Raw genomic sequence first — 16,140 nt, 5'->3', positions numbered from 1 at the left:
ACCTTTGCCTGTAAGGTAGTCTGGGGTACACTTGTGGAAAGTTATTGCTCAGCTCAGCTTTCCACCATGATGTCACTACCTTCTTAAACACACATTGAAACAGGTTGTGAAGAAGGGTAAATATAGCTCTCTGTGGCACCCGGGCTGGTCCGGACATGCGCTAACTGCCACATCCAGAGCACACTGAGTCTGCTTCCAGCACTGACACAGTTTGTGAGCCCATGAGGGAGTCTTAGATAGAGTTTCTCCCAGGCCTTCAGTGTTATTAATAAACACAAAGTGTGCCTCCGTTTTCCTGGAGACAGACACTGCAGACCTCTTTCTAACAGAAAACCGTGCTAACACAGTAACTGCCTGAACATTTAGTCGGACTGCCAGTTAACGTAAGTACACATCTATGTTAATAAAAGCTGTTTCTTTAATTATTTGACAGGTTGAAAGGTTCTGTAGTGTGAAGCTTTAGGACAGGCCTCTCAACTTTAACAGCTATCAGAATGATTGATGTGTTTGCCTTTACAGTTCATTCCTCTTAACAATCTGTAAAGGAATAAGTGTTTTGAAAACCACAGTCTTACCAGGTGTTGTTTTTAATGGCTCTCGCCTTGTTTTCTTAGATTCTCTCATGGATGATCAAAGCTCAGTACAGGATGGGAACTTCATGTTATCTACTGATGACTCACATGTGCAACTGAGATTTTCTGAAGATATCTCACCGAGCAACCGCACAGACTCTGAAACACTAGGTAGATTTGCTCAAGAACAGGTGGACATGGAGAGCTTGGGTGAACTCTTTGAGTACTGCATACAGCGAGTATCCCATCTAGAGAGGCAAAGAGATGTGCTGATACAGGAGCTTCTGGTTCTGCAGGAACCTATGCTGCAAGTTGTGGGGCACCTGAGAGCGAAGCTGGAGGGAACACGCAAGCTTCTCGCTCTGGCTCAGCTGGATTATGTTACGGTTTGTGAGGATGTGCAACAGGTAAAGAGGAAACTGTTCACCACAACCAGAGACTGCATCCAGAGCCAGGTGAAGCTAGCCGAGCAGGAGTACGAGGTGGCTCAGTCTGCTGTTACTCAGGTAGAAACCACAGGCTTTACATTTAATGATGATTTACTTCTGTAGTGTAGGTTTGCTTAGTATAGCAACATCATATAAAACTTGGGGTCATCATGGCTGCAGCTTGTTTATGGTTTGATTTTCAGTTATTTGAGTATCATGAGTATGAGTTCTTGTTGTTTTAGTTCTAGCTACTGTTTGCACCCTATAGAGAAATTAGCAATCAGATAAATTCATGTACCCAACTAAGCTACTGGGTAGTTTCCATTTCCACTCTCTTGCTATATGGGATCCTTTTATTTGTTGAATGTTTTTACCCACAGATAAAAATAGCCTCCATTATCAAATGTAATACTTTTCATTCTTATTTTACATCTCTTCATAGGAAGAACTCAAGGCTCAAATTCAAAGTCTGACCCAGGAGTTGGTGCAGCTGGAAAACGCCCACCAGAACCAGCTCAATTCCCTCCGTGATCAGGCCACTAAGCCTTGCAGGCCCAGGGCCATGAGTGACATCAGCCAGTGTCGCCAGGCCTCCATCAGACTGCAGCGAAGGCTCAGTGGCAGTGTGAAGATGTTGGAAGGCTGGTACGAGCCTCGCCTCATGGTTCTGCTGAAGAGAAGGCAGGTTGGGGAGGAAGCTTTGAGAAAAACCAGGGAGCAGGCAGTGGACCTGAGAGCCGGGCTGAAGCCTCTGAGAGAGGAGATACAGAGGCTGGAGGTGCAGAGATCATGTCTGGAACAGAGGATCACTCTTTTGGAGACAGAGTGGCAGGAGAGCACTGCACAACATAAGGTACAAGAGAGGTTGGATAGAACAGATGTTCAGTAAAACTAGATGACAGTATGTTTTTATTTTATGCAGAAGACTGTGGAGAAACTAAGAAAGACTCTGAGAGAACTAGAAGTGGAGTTTGAGGTTCAGAAAAAACCGAAGAAAGGCTTGGAAGATCTTAAAGATGGCCTTTTAGCAGAGCTGACATTTCTGAGGTGGGTTTATCCCAATCATTTCTGCTTTAACTTAGTAAAAGTCAAGATAATAAATGAATAATAAACTTATTTTCTTATAGGGGCTGTGAACTCAGTGACATTACAGAGGAAGAGTCATAAGTTTCAATTTCCCGAGACATAAGACATGAGACCAAATCACAACGCTGACATTATGGTAAATGGACTGGTTCTTTTATAGCGCTTTTCTACTCATCTGAGCACTCAAAGCACTTTACCCAACTTGTGCATTCACCCATTCACACCCATTTGCACAAGCACATCTTTCTAAGTGCTTCATATAGCTAACATTCACACACATTCATACTCCGATGGATCGGAGAGCAATTTGGGGTTAGTATCTTGCCCAAGGATATTTGGCATGTAGGCTAGGGGAAGCCAGGAATCGAACCACCAACCTTCCAATCAGTGGATGACCTGCTCATGTAATGGGTGAGCTACAGCCACCCCATTACATGTTTGAAAATGCGGTCTACTTAATGCAAGCGTCTTGTTACTCGCTCACATCCAACTTAACATCTAAAATGTTGTGCCAAGAAAACAAAGCAAACAGCTTTACTGTAAATAATTTTATATGAATATACTTAAGTACACAAAAGATCAGATGCAGAGAAAATGCAGAGAGAAAAACAAAACACATACAAGTGACAACACAATTTGGGGGAATTTCATACTACAAATACCAGGCAAATTAAAAGGATCAACCTACAGTATGTACAATAACATTTAAAAATGGATCTTCCACAGAAATGTTTCTGCTCAACTAACCAAGATGGAAGAAATAAAACCAACAAAATGCACACTTAGGTGATCATAAACATGTCTGTGGTTTCATCACGAGTCAGATTTCAGTTCGAAAAACTAAAAAGATCTAAAAACCTGATCATTAGAGACCTTTTCTTAAACATGTCACGTGATGACATGGCAGCATTTTATTCTTTTATTTTCTACAAAACACTGCTGCTCAAAATGTATTTTAAAAAGACTGCTTTTTCACCCAGTGCTGGTAAACGGATCCATTTTTAATGAGCAGGTCAAAAGAAGAAGACACGTGGAGACCGGACTCATGCCTGGACTTCTGAATCTGCGGCACCTTCTGGGTCCTCGTCATTGTAGATATTTTCAGCCTGCAGATATAATTGCCAAAAAAATAAAAGATTTTTAATGTAACTGCTCTTCTATGTTATAATAATAAATGCACTTTACTATTCAAATCCTCGCTGTGTTGTAACTGATCGAGTTTTCTTTACAAAGCCTTTACCATCTGCCACACTTGCATGATGTTGTCCTCTGATACTGAACAGATGACCCACGGCTCGTTGGGGTTCCAAGAGAAGTCTGAGATCTTAGCTGTGTGTCCTCCGTGGATGAACTGAAACGAAATGAAGCAGAAAGATTTAGCACAATGATCGAGATTTAGCTTAAAAAATAAAACAAGGCCAATGTTTGAAAGCAAGATTACAGTATTTCCTACACAAAGACTTAGGCATGCTCTTCCAGTGTGGTGGTACCTTACTAACAGACCAACCAAGTCACTGTTAAGGCAGTGACCACTGCCTCTCTAGAAAAATCATGTAGCTTGCTGGACTCCAACTCTATTGTCATGGATTGCATTTGGTGACAGTAGTCCTTGTACTGCTCTACAGAGCCGCTGCAAGCTGCAGGGTCACTACACTAACTACAAACTGCAGCAGGTGGAGAAGTTCGTGTGCCAGTAGACATTTCTCAGGCTGCTGAGCAGAACAATGATTATCATCACCAGCTGCAGTCCATGCATTGGTGGAGCTATAATCCATCTGCTGGACAAGACTCTTACTGGAGAGTGTGGGTGCATAGAGCCTCTGACGTCACCACAAATATGCTCATTTTGTTGAGAAAAACTGCATCATCACCACCGCTCATTGTCACAACTCACCAGCAGCTCAGGAGGGCCATCCTCAGCATCCTCTGGTGACTGCTCCTCTCCAATCTTACTGAGGTCCCAGACGTTGAGCCGCCTGTCGGTGCCGCTGGAGGCCAGGATGGTTTCGTTATGAGGAGACCACTGAACCTGTTGGAAAAAGATGTGGATATGAAACCTCTGCAATTAAGTCCCCCCTTGCAGTACTTTGGTGAATATAATTGTAAATATTATATCTATACAAAGAATTAAATATTCAACCCTAAATTCCAAGGGTACAAGCAAGTGTACAACCAAAAGCTTTAAACAATTCACCATCACATATTTTCACAAGTTACTACAAAGTCCTACAATCCTTTTTCTCAAAAATGTTTTTCCCAAAGTTGAAAAATTTTAACTCCTGCATCAGACAACACTGTTTTCCACCAGTTCACCTCATTGTATTGACTTTGTATGCAACTGTAACAGCAAACAACTTCCTGACAGTTTATCTTTTTGTTAACTTAATTATACCATAAATAGCAATTGCATTTCATCTTTTGTAGCCAAAAGCTAGTTATTCACCAGAGACATATTTCAGCCTAAATAGCCTCACTCCACAATGCAGTTAGTGAGCTGAAACATTCAAGCCGAAGTTTGCACAACAACAACTACAGATTTATTGCGAGGAAGTTCACTTCTTACCTGGAAGATCTCGTCCTTGTGGGATTCAAACGAGTGAAGCTTCAGCTTCAGGTTCCTCAAGTCCCAAAGAGCCACAGTCTGCAAGTAAAAGGAGGCCAATTCAGTACAGCATCAAGATGCTATTTCACTGTAACTGTCTGAAAGAAAGACACCTCACCTTATCTGCAGAGCCAGTGGCAAGAATGAACTCGCTGTAAGGATTGAAAGACAGGCAGTTGACCTCAGCAGTGTGGGCGTCCACTGCATGGCTGGGCTTGGAGGTGTTGTTGGACCGCGTGTCCCAACTGTTCCAAAAACAGACAAAAGCACCAGTGTCAGGAAGAAATGTGAAACTGAACAACAACTTTGTTTTTAATGAGTCATCGCTGAGGCTGCTTACATCATGAGTTTCTGGTCATCTGCCACAGATCCAAAGAGCGATTCGTGGAGAAGGTGCCATGAGACGTCCTCCACCACAGCAGTGTGGCCTGTGAAGATAGTCTTGGCATCCACAATCTTCCCCTCTTTGGGAACTGTGCTGATATCCCACAGGCATATAGTCTGCAGAGAGCACAGACGAATGTTAAAAAAGAAAGAAAAAAAAGAAGTAACAAATGATTTGTAATGTGATAGAAGACAAAAAATCATTTTAACAAGAATAAGGCAGGCATGTCAAGACAGGTTTCTTACGTGGTCATCAGAAGCACTAAGGAGACAGCCACTAAGGTTTGGGTTCCATGAGAGGCCATAGCCCTCCTTCTGGTGGCCCCTCAGACGGAGATCTGGGGTGCATTCTCCAGAAGGGTCTTTAACAGAAATAATGTCAGTGTTAAAAAGCCTGTAGAGCTTCAAATGTAGCGACACATGATATGCAGTTATGCAAGAAAAAGTGTTCTTTCTGCAAACCTACCCGGCTTGGAGGGGTGCTTTGTGTAATCAAAGACTAGCACATCACTGGTGGGGGTCTTGGTGGCAATGATGCAAGGATTCTGAGGCATGTATCGGGCTCTGTTCACTTCTCCTTCATGGTTGATCTTGATCTCAATCTCTATTTTCCCACTAACAGATCCAAAACCTCCAAACTCTGAAATAAAAAGACAACAGATACATGAAGCTCTTCCATTCCATGAAGCAGGTTTTAGGGTGACCTATGCACCAGGGATTTTTATGTATTTTTTTAGACAAAAAATGCAACCCTTAAGTTACGTAGTGTGTCATTTATGCCCAATGTTCCTGTTAACCAGTTTTGCTCTTAATAAAATGTTTAATAAACATATTACAGAACTTTAAAAAAGCGATTTAAAAAGTACGTAACCTACTATTCTACTTGTTCAGCTGACATTCACTATTGCCCTTGCTTCGTTGAATGAGGTTAAATTTGATTCATGCTGTTACATACGTTATTTCCTTTTCCTTCCTCTTGTGAGCAGAGTTGCCCATAGCCAACAATGTTGTTCTTTCTGCACCATCACACAATTATCAATAAGCTATATAGGAGTTGGATAGCGCTACATTAACAATGTGCAGAATTAAAAGACTACTGAAATGTCCTCCAAACCCTCTGCATTCACCAGGTCTAACAACATTTTCTGGTGGAAGTGTACTAGTATTACTGTGCTAAAGTTGGATTAGATCGATTAAATCAATATCATCCAAAACCAGCTTAGGCATGTGAATTAGTCTATTTATAAGTGTTATTTCCATGTTTTGCATGTAAAGATCCCTTGAGAACACTAGGAAACTATAAGTTATTCTATGACCTCTTACTGGTGGTGCTCTTGTAACATAGGTTCTCAGTGGACTTTTTATGCTCTCACCTCCTTTCTCGCTGTCATAGTGTGAAGCATCAAACTGCGCATCATCATTCGGCAGTTGAACGCTGGCAATTACGAGGTGATTCTGCTCATCAGAAGTATGGGTCCCCAGAACCAGCCTGTGCACACTGTAGTCCTTTCCCTCTGGTCTGTGGACATATCGCATGATATTTACATATCTGCTACAGTATCTTGTTGTGACTTGGAGCCTGAAAAGGTGTTGCACAACTCCCATTTACCTGGTGACATCTGGGAGCCATTGAGCAGTGAGGCTTGGCCACTCCAGAGCATGGGTCATGACCAGATCATAGAGGAAAGGGGTGTTCTTCTTCCAAATCTTATACTCCTCGTTGATCACCCTTTCCTCCACAGCGTCATCAAAAGCCGCTGCAACAGTAACATTTAACACAAGGCTACGTTATAGTCAAATTTACAAACATATGCAGCAGCTACTTGAGGAAATCTTTTCCTTCCTAGCGTTTTAGCTGATTTTATCAATAAAGTAACAGTAGCACACAATGCTAGAGCAGCTGTCGCCCATATAAATAAATAATACAGTCTTTCTGAAGATTATTATAGTGGGGCAGTATATCTGACTGCACTGGTTTAAAACCCTTTTCACCGGCGCGTTAGCAGCTAATGCTAACATCAGCTAACAGCTAGCTGAGTGCTTTCTAACAATGAAAGGTGATGCTGGCTGGCGCGCCAACCACCACCGCTACATCCTGATTCGCATTTTCTGTCACTCTCGACAGCACACACACATAAATAACGTTCTCGTTAAAAAACGTAGACGTCCTTACCGTCTTTATCAGCCATTGCGTGGTTATAATACCGTTACTAATGACAAAATAAGTAATTTTTAGGGAGAGCGCTCAGAAGACAGCACGACGACTCGCAATGGCGCCAACTCCATAGAACGCGCCTAGCCAATCATAGTCGACGACAAAACCGACAGGAAGTCGTTACACGACACATCCGGTGCTGTGCCAAAAAAAGTAACTTCCGGTATTTGCAAACGATAACGATACTACTAATAATAGGTAGTATTTAGGCCGTTTTGAATAAGTTGGCCATTTTTCATGACAGCTGAATGCCCTGTTTTGCAAGGACTAGCTCTATAACATATACATACGCGTATATGCTCTATAAACTCTCTAGAGGTTCCTATTGCTAGTAATTTTTACAATTTATTATTTGTTTAATTATTTCTGTTAATATATCCATTGTGTAACAATGAAAAAAGAGAGCGAAGAAAAAAATAAGTGTTCTTCGTCTTTCACGGAAGTAGTACGGTGAGTCAAGCCTGCCCGGAAATTCAAGAAGAACACACGGACATGGTCTAGATAAACGTCTGCCTTTTTCAACAAGCTTCGATCTACAATGGACGATCGTGTGTTAGACTTGACAGAAGCACAGGAAGCTGTCAAATCCAAATACCCGCCGATCAACAAGAAATATGAATGTAAGTGCGAAGTTATGATACTTAAAGTCGGAGCACCAACCACGATGCTGGTTTCAATGGAAGTCTAAATTTCCGAGTTGTCAATATTTTAAGCTGGACCGCCCCCTCATGTCACCACCAACAATCACCCCGACTATAACTGGGCTCTGTTCATAAACGTGTGGGAGCGGTGCTTTTGAACGAAAAATAAACAAACAAACTGTGTTCTCAAGGCGAAAAACAAATCCTGATTTTTCTTCCCGATCGTACTTTGAGTTCCAGTTGAAAATTCCACGTGGGAAATGAAAACTCCGACTTCCAATGCCAATAGTTCCTTTACCATTACTTGATTTATCAAAACAACGTCACAGAAAGTCTAGTTTAATTTTGATTTCAGTGAGCTAAAAGGATTGTTCGTGTTAAATTTTGTCTCAAAATTCAAATTCAAAAAAGATCTTTAATATGTCCAGTTTTTTTTACATTTGTGTGAAAGAGATTTTATTTTTCACGAAACTATACAGTCCTGTGAAAAATGTAGTACAACCTTACTCTTTCAGGTAAGCAGGAGGTAGGTGCTGTTAATCAAATGCACCTGATTAACTGATCACCAACAAATGTGGCCAATTATAAACAAAAAAGCAGGTTTGCCAACTTCCTATTTATGTCTCCTGGGCCCTATTTCAGGAAGCCGGTTTAGAAAACTCAGAGTTAAAAATGATACTCAGGGTTGAGTAACCCCGAACTGTCCAACTCGGAATATTCGGTTTCAGAAAGGCTGATAACAATTAGTTCAATCAACGCGGAGTTGCTTTAACCCCAAGTTAAGCGCGCGCACGAGGATACATAAAGCCCTGATTACAGCAAATCCAGCATGTCCAAATTAACACTGTCGGATTTGATTTCAACACTATTAAAGTGTCTATATGGGTCCACACCAGAGAGTGTTAATTTAACTCTTTTTGGAGAGTTGGTACGTTAACTCTGATTTGGTGTTAAACACCAAATCTGTCTGGAGTTGATAATTTAACACTTGGTGTTAAGAGTTTATATATTAACTCTCAAAGAGTATTTTAGTTTAACTACGTAAGAGTTATCTTCTAATTCATTCTAAAAAGCGGGAATTTTACTGTTCTGAACTTCTAGAAGTTTATTTTGGAAATAAACATTTACTAAAAAGATGCAATGGTTTTTGAAAAACATTTATTCTGAACTGTGCACCACAATTTCAAAACATTTTCTGAAAGATGTAACAGTATACATGTTCTCACTTTCATTAGAATTTTGTTTGTCAAAAGGTCTGACATGGTAAATGCAAATAACAGCATTCTCATCATTTATTTCTTCAATACAATATGCATGTCCTTCATTCATCCCTCTGTGGAACTTCAACGCACTTCTGCTCTCCCCCATATTCCATCTTCACAAGCATATCCTGTGCGGAGATTGAATAAAAATTAGTTGACACTAATTAATGGCACAAATAATCCAGTAAACAATTGCAGCACAGTAAAAAAAAAAAAAAAAAAAAAAAAGGAATCCTTTTTGAGCCATTACTTGTGTAAAGTATTTTCCCAAAAGCCAAGGACACAGGCAACAGGTAATACTGAACTAAATGTAAAACCTCAACCTTCTTCATTTTTACCTAAACCGTGTGCACAAAACTCTGGAGGGATCTAAATGCTAACGTAGAATCCAGTCAGGACGCCTGCTACTGCTGTTTGCTCGTTTTTTTTTTTTTAATGGGCGATCGTTTTCAGGCTTCAAGTAGCACCATTATACCAACATTTCACATTCTACACATTGTTTTAGGTGTATTTGACCAAAAGTTTGACTGAAAATTCACATGCAAGCTTTTTTTCAAGGCTGTGGTATTTGCCCGCAAACAATACCTTTCAGCTAGCTAAAACAGAATGTTATGCTATCAGCGAGCAACATGGCTAATGCCTTTCACACAGCTTTGTCTCAACTCCAAAGAGCCACAGAAGTAAAAGCTAATAATAATAATTGAAACAATCTTTGAAAAAATGACTTACCAAGCAGGGCAAACAACTCAAATATGTAGAGCAAAATGTTCTGAAACGGCTTCGCTTCAGCTTCGATTGGAGCCGTGCTGGGGGCGGAGTGAATTTACTCTGTTGGTGTCATAGCCCCTGTAGGAGTTCAGAGTTAGGAGGTCAAGAGTTAATGTTTCCATTGTAACACCTCCAGATTTGACAGAGAAACACTCATTTTTAACACTCGATTTTAACTACTATCATTTTACACCTCAGAGTTACATTAAAAGAATGTGACTCTGCTTAGAGTAAAATTAACTCTACTTTTGCAAGAAGACTATTAACACCGAAACATTTAACACTTTTGAATTTGCTGTGTGGAGCACAGATTAAGCGAGTCACCATGGAGACGGAGGGAAAGAAGGCGCGGTCAATGTATTTTACAGCGCTTGAGGCCGAAATTCTGATGTGCTGCCATCAGAATTTCGGCCTCAAGCGCTGTAAAATACTTACAGCGCTTGATACTTACATCAGTCAGGAATGTTACAGTTGCACTGAAACGTCTCCTGCACTCGTCTGTGGTGTTCCCCGGTCATAGACCCACAAGATTCATCAAAGAGGGATGCCACAAAATTGCAGGTATCAGGATGAACGAAACTTAATTCATGATGTGGTGATACTTGAACTACTACTTAAATTTTACATTTATTTTCAGGGTTCCCAGGCGTGATTGGCTGTATAGATGGCACTCACATTCCAATCATTGCTCCTTCAGTAAATGAAGGAGACTATGTGAACAGGAAGTCTTTCCACAGCATTAATGTACAGGTACATAGTTCCCTGTAGCATTTCAAACTAACAAATTATTTCATTATAGTAATGGATGCTAATTTGTGTTCTCTGCACTGTGAAGATCATATGTGATGCTGCCAACATTATCACAAATGTGGAAGCCAACTGCTCAGCCTCTGTGAGTGGTGGTGGTGGAGGACCCCCACCTGTTTTTCGGGCCTCCGCTTTTTTTCTGTTGGCTATAACGGGTCACATTTGAGCATACAGAGTAAGCAAATATGTACTTGTAATGTGCTCAGATAATTTCAATAAGTGCTTACAGAAAGAAAATTAATGTAGCCTCTAACTGCAATTGATTTACATCGGACAAACAGACCAAGCACTATGGCTCATAATACAATTACACCTTACCTGTTTGGACTATATTTTTATATTTCATTTTTACTTGCTGCCAGGAACGTTTGGGGCCTGTTGGGTTGCACCTGCCCTCAAATCACATCACAAAATCAAATGTATAAAATAAAAAATAAAAAATAATATAATAAAATAACGTGTTAAATGGGTGGAAATCCCTAGATCAATGTTTAAATTAACACTCACGCATTGACTCTGTCGGCTATGTTTTGCCATGCATGCTCCCTTTCTTTTGCAGCTGAGGCTGTGTTACTTTTTTTCCGCGGAATTTGCATGTTATCGGCATATGCTGCCATCAGAATTTCGGCCTCAAGCACTGTAAAATACATTGACCGCGCCTTCTTTCCCTCCGTCTCCATGGTGACTCGCTTAATCTGTGCTCCACTAATCAGGGCTTTATGTATCCTCGTGCGCGCGCTTAACTTGGGGTTAAAGCAACTCCGCGTTGACTGAACTAATTGTTATCAGCCTTTCTGAAACCGAATATTCCGAGTTGGACAGTTCGGGGTTACTCAACCCTGAGTATCGTTTTTCACTCTGAGTTTTCTAAACCGGCTTCCTGAAATAGGGCCCTGAGAACTAATGTGCACAATAGTGAGCCACCCAGTTCTTCTATGTCAGAGTTGTATGGAGGTTGCCAGTCTACTTTAAAGATGCAATTATGCGTTCTTCATGTCATGTCAAGAAAACTAATCTTGAGGCTACAAACCCATCAAGTTTTACACCAATCTCTTGTTTTTCTTTTGTTGTCTCTTTTTACAACTGTTGTTGTTATACTATTTTAACATGTTCAAAATAAAGGTACATACAAATACAAACTTGCGGTGTACCTCAAGGCTCCATCATGGGTCTAATTCTGTAGTTTTAAAGAGCTACCTAAAAAAAAAAAAAGTTAATTAAGTTCTTCAAAATAAATGCTCAAATAAGTACCTAGAGACATTTCAGGATTGCTGCCACTGGCAAGACTTTCTTAGGACTTTAATTCAGTCAACTCATGATATCGCCTCTTTTTTTTTTTTTTTAAATCGTTTCAGACCTGGATCACACAGCAGATGTACAGTGAGTACCTTTTTGGTATAGTAAAACCATGTTCCTCTGTTTTTTTCTTAGTTTTTAACAAAAAAAACCCCTTCTTTTTTCTTTTCCAAGAATTCACTCTTGGGGAGACTCCTTGGAGGAAGCCTTTGAGCAGTGTGCCATGGGCATGTTCGGCTACATGACGGACACAGAGACGGTGGAACCGATAGATACAGTTGAAGTGGAGTCGGAGGGTGAGAGTCTGTCACCAAGATTTCAACCGACTCCAGTTGTACCTACTTTCTACCTGTCTCAGTCTGGCTGTTTGCAGAGCAGATCAGCTAAAGTCTGTGTGTATGTTTTTGTTCCTAAAAGGTGAAGACATGGAGTCGCTTCTCTTCCACTTCCTAGATGATTGGTTATACAAGTTTAGTGCAGATCTTTTCTTTATTCCCAGGGTGAGTATCTTGGTCACTTGTGTATTACTTAACATGTACTTTAAACTTATTTACATTGATTGCATATCTGTTTTTGTTTGCAAAAGCATTTGAGACCTGAGCCTTTATAAAATAGATCGGTTTTGATATAAATTATGACTTAAATGGGTAAGTATAAAATCTTTCCTTGACACGGAAAAATAATATAGACTTCATACATTTCTATGAAAGCAGGACAGAAAGCAACATGTATTGCTATCTTAACCATCTCCAAATTCTATGTCAAGCCACATTTTTATAGGCCCAATGAAACAGATCCATAAGCATTTTGACCCTGTTTTTGTCATTTTGCCTCTATACACTCCCCGAAGCAACTTTAGTTTTAATTCAAGGGTTTAGCAGAAATACGGCATCACTATTCAAGAATTATATACACAGTCGCTTATTTTCAGATTCTCCAAAGTAATTGGACAATTGACTTCCAAGCTGTTTCGTGGTCTGTTGAGGCCTTCTTCCTGATTACTTCAAGACAAAATGACTACAATGGTCTGGATTTGATTATATAAGTTTATTTTTGCATTTTATAGCTTTTTACTGGAGCTCTCAATGTGAGGTCCAAAGAGTGGTCGACGCATGTGAAGGAAGCCATCTTAGTCTGGAAAAAAAAAAAAAAACAACCTAAAAAGGAAATGGAAAAAAACTTTAAGTGGTCAAATCAACAATGTGGTCATTCTGTAAAATAATGAATGAATCATCTGGCCAGCTCAGCAACATCAAAAGCCTTGAAAGACCACAGAAGACAACTAAAGTTGATGATTGAAGAAATCTTTCTTGGATTAAGTAAAACCACTTCACAACACATAGAGAAGAACACTGTCGAGGAGGTAGGCGTGCCATTGTCAAGGTCTGCAATCAAAAGACAACTTCATGAATGGAAACAGAGGATTTACAGCAAGGTGGAAACCACTGGTTACACTCAGCAACAAGGACATCAGATCAGAACATAAAAGAAAACAAAGAGCCTGCTCACAAAAGTAAGGAGACAGACTGAAACAGCTCATGATCACACAGATGCCACATCATCTGTCAAACATAGTTGAGGCGATGTTATGGCATGAGCATGTAGGACTGCCAGTTCAACTGGGCCTCTAGTTAGTACTGGTGGTGTGGCTGCTGATAGAAACAGCTGGATGAATTTTTAGTGTACAGGGCCGTACACCTTGCTCAGACTCTGCGTTTCACAGTGCAAATTGAGTTTCTTAAGGAAACAGAAATGGGATATTCTTCAATGGCCACGTCAGTAACCAGCTGAGCATGCTTTTCAGTTACTGAATATAAAATTGAAGGCAGAGAGACCCACAAACAAGCAGCAATTTTATTTTATTTTAGTTTATCCAATTACATTTGAGCCTCTGATAATGGAAGACTGTGGATAAAAATGTCTGTAATTCCTAATGTTGTACTTTGGTTAAACTCCTTAATATTAAAGCTGAAACTCTGCACTTAAATCAGATCATGATTGTTTAGTTTTAAATGTGGTGATGAACTTACCCAAAACAACTGGTAATATTATCTTTTTTTCCCTTCTTTTTTTAATATAATCACCATCTCTAAATATAATAGGCTGCAAGTAATTTTGCTACTGTTCCTTATTTACATTACAGTTATGAAGTTGCTACATTTATGAAGTGCTAACAATTTTGTCATATCTGTTCATCAGGAGGTCAAAGTTTTACATATTGACAGAATGCGTTTCAAGATTCGCTCCATTGGGTAAGTTTGGGGTCCTCCTCAATAACACTGAAGTTATCTTGATATTTATTTTAAAAAAGTATTACGTACAATTCAAACCCGAGCTAATGTGGAACAACTTTGTAATTTGTTTTTAAGGCAAAGGTCAAACTTGATCAGGACATGCAAAAAAGTTTTAATTTACTTTCTTTGCTTTATTTTTCTTTGGTTTATGAAAGGTGGGGCGAAGAATTTTCTCTGGAAAAGCACCCACAGGTAAGCCAGACAAAGAAGTAAAATGACACTCATTAGAAGAAATACATAAAATGAATAACTAATGCTACAAAACTACAATGCAACTACAGTAACTTATGTCATTTGTTGTCCTTCTAGGGAACTGAGGTGAAAGCCATCACATATTCAGCAATGCAAATCCACGATAAAGAAAAACCAGAAATATTTGCCATCATTGATATCTGATACAACTGCGAGAAGAAGCTCACACTCAATGGTTCAGTAAAAGTGGGAAGTCTACATGACCAGTTTAAGTGGCCTTTTAATTCAGCGCACTGATTTTTGATTAGTACTGTCTTTTTTGGGGCATGTAAGCTCAACTCTTTATTTAAATTTATTAAAAAAGAATTGTAAAATTAGCCTTACATTTAAATGAGACTTGTGAGGGATATCAATTATTTGGAGGGAATACACTGAATTTGAACTGTGCACCTGAAGTCACAATTACCAAATTTAAGCTCAAATTTTCATTTTAGGAGATTATTACTCTTATGTGTGATGGTTTTGAAGGTGTGTTGATGCATTATATCTCATTGTAAATAAATAAATAAGCAAATGTTTACCTTTGACATACAATTGAGTCACCTGTTTTTCAACTTAAAATCTCAGTTTTAAGTATTTTATAGAAGTGTTGCGATTAAATAGGACAGAAGTGCAAAAAGGTCATCATTTATCACCATATTTTAGCAAAGAATATCAAATTGGAAAAAATATGCACAACTTACTGAGTTCAACACAGCAAAATATTCCAAATGTACACTGCGTCTACTTTTTGAACTGTTTAAACCTGTTCATACATCAAATGTAAGATGAGCGTATTCTACAAAACACTTCCCTGCATTAGACATCAGGATATTCATGCCTGGGCTTGTCTTGTTTCCAGAGAGTAACTGAACAAAGCTTTTCTAAGACACGTCCAAAGCTTGTTTTCAATAGATATCTCAGACAAAGCGGTATAATACCAGGAATCTGCCTGTATGAATAACGGAAAGTACAGGCAGCAGTATTCTATGTATAAGAGAACTGTTTTGGTCATTGACTAAATACAAATACCAGGCAAAACAGAATAGAGTGTTAAAACGGGATGTTGTATATCCTGTAGTGCTTCAGATAACTGAGAAAGAACATTATCTGCATTGATATTATAGCTTCTTCTTGCTGCAGTGCCCACCAAGCACCTCCGAAAATTCAACCTGAACTGACTCATTCATGTGTGATGTGTGAGCTGATAGTTGAGAGCTTAAATCATTACAAATTATATTATTATTTGTTTGTAAACGGAGCTGGCCTTTGAAAACCCGTGTGGTCTGTTTTGATGATGTTCTGGACTGATGCACTGGACAGTTTGTATGTATTGAATTTCAAAACTTTGGTTTGACATTTTACAATAACTTATATCATAATCCAGACTATTGTAGATGTGGGTAAATGGTGTGTAGTGGTGTTTGCTGTATGCTTGTGAGAACTGTCTGAACTAATTTATTTTCAAGTTTCTTTATTTTTGTCATCTGAATACTAATTTTAAAACTCAGATTAAAGAACCCAAAGATCATTTGTGTTTTGTGCTGGTTGATT

General features: G+C 39.4%; 3 protein-coding genes across 5 annotated transcripts; 2 read left to right on the top strand and 1 right to left on the bottom strand.

The window, feature by feature from the left end:
• The first annotated feature begins 227 nt into the window (after positions 1 to 227).
• On the top strand, positions 228 to 3,278 carry LOC146612653 (syncoilin-like). Of its 3 annotated transcripts, XR_014904953.1 has the most exons (6): positions 228 to 383; positions 615 to 1,078; positions 1,443 to 1,853; positions 1,923 to 2,047; positions 2,128 to 2,222; positions 3,099 to 3,278. XR_014904953.1 is itself a non-coding variant. In XM_085343643.1 (5 exons), exons 2-5 carry the CDS (start codon positions 623 to 625, stop codon positions 2,165 to 2,167), a joined length of 1,029 nt encoding a protein of 342 aa, XP_085199769.1. In that variant the 5' UTR covers positions 228 to 383; positions 615 to 622; the 3' UTR covers positions 2,168 to 3,278. The 3 variants fall into 3 exon arrangements, 2 of the variants coding, with proteins under 2 accessions (XP_085199769.1, XP_085199767.1); XM_085343643.1 differs by having other exon boundaries at positions 1,926 to 2,047; positions 2,128 to 3,278; XM_085343641.1 differs by having other exon boundaries at positions 2,128 to 3,278.
• Positions 2,718 to 7,347, bottom strand: LOC146612652 (histone-binding protein RBBP4). The gene is made up of 11 exons (XM_085343640.1): positions 7,246 to 7,347; positions 6,682 to 6,829; positions 6,446 to 6,591; positions 5,539 to 5,712; positions 5,319 to 5,434; positions 5,029 to 5,189; positions 4,807 to 4,933; positions 4,650 to 4,727; positions 3,981 to 4,115; positions 3,327 to 3,437; positions 2,718 to 3,192 (listed from the first exon to the last, which is right to left on the bottom strand). Exons 1-11 carry the CDS (start codon positions 7,259 to 7,261, stop codon positions 3,130 to 3,132), a joined length of 1,275 nt encoding a protein of 424 aa, XP_085199766.1. The 5' UTR covers positions 7,262 to 7,347; the 3' UTR covers positions 2,718 to 3,129.
• A 423-nt stretch (positions 7,348 to 7,770) lies between these two features.
• On the top strand, positions 7,771 to 15,072 carry tslig1 (tRNA splicing ligase complex subunit 1). Its single transcript, XM_085342940.1, has 7 exons — positions 7,771 to 7,907; positions 12,121 to 12,145; positions 12,236 to 12,357; positions 12,479 to 12,561; positions 14,261 to 14,313; positions 14,511 to 14,547; positions 14,665 to 15,072. Exons 1-7 carry the CDS (start codon positions 7,826 to 7,828, stop codon positions 14,749 to 14,751), a joined length of 489 nt encoding a protein of 162 aa, XP_085199066.1. The 5' UTR covers positions 7,771 to 7,825; the 3' UTR covers positions 14,752 to 15,072.
• The last annotated feature ends 1,068 nt before the right edge of the window (positions 15,073 to 16,140 follow it).

The sequence above is a fragment of the Diplotaxodon limnothrissa genome, linkage group LG19 (assembly GCF_057381915.1).
Source record: "Diplotaxodon limnothrissa isolate DT_005_m linkage group LG19, D_limnothrissa_male_GT1.1, whole genome shotgun sequence".
Classification (NCBI taxonomy): Eukaryota; Metazoa; Chordata; class Actinopteri; order Cichliformes; family Cichlidae; genus Diplotaxodon; species Diplotaxodon limnothrissa.
The sequence above is the reverse complement of the archived record's forward strand: the minus strand, read 5'-3'. Positions and strand labels throughout refer to the sequence as shown.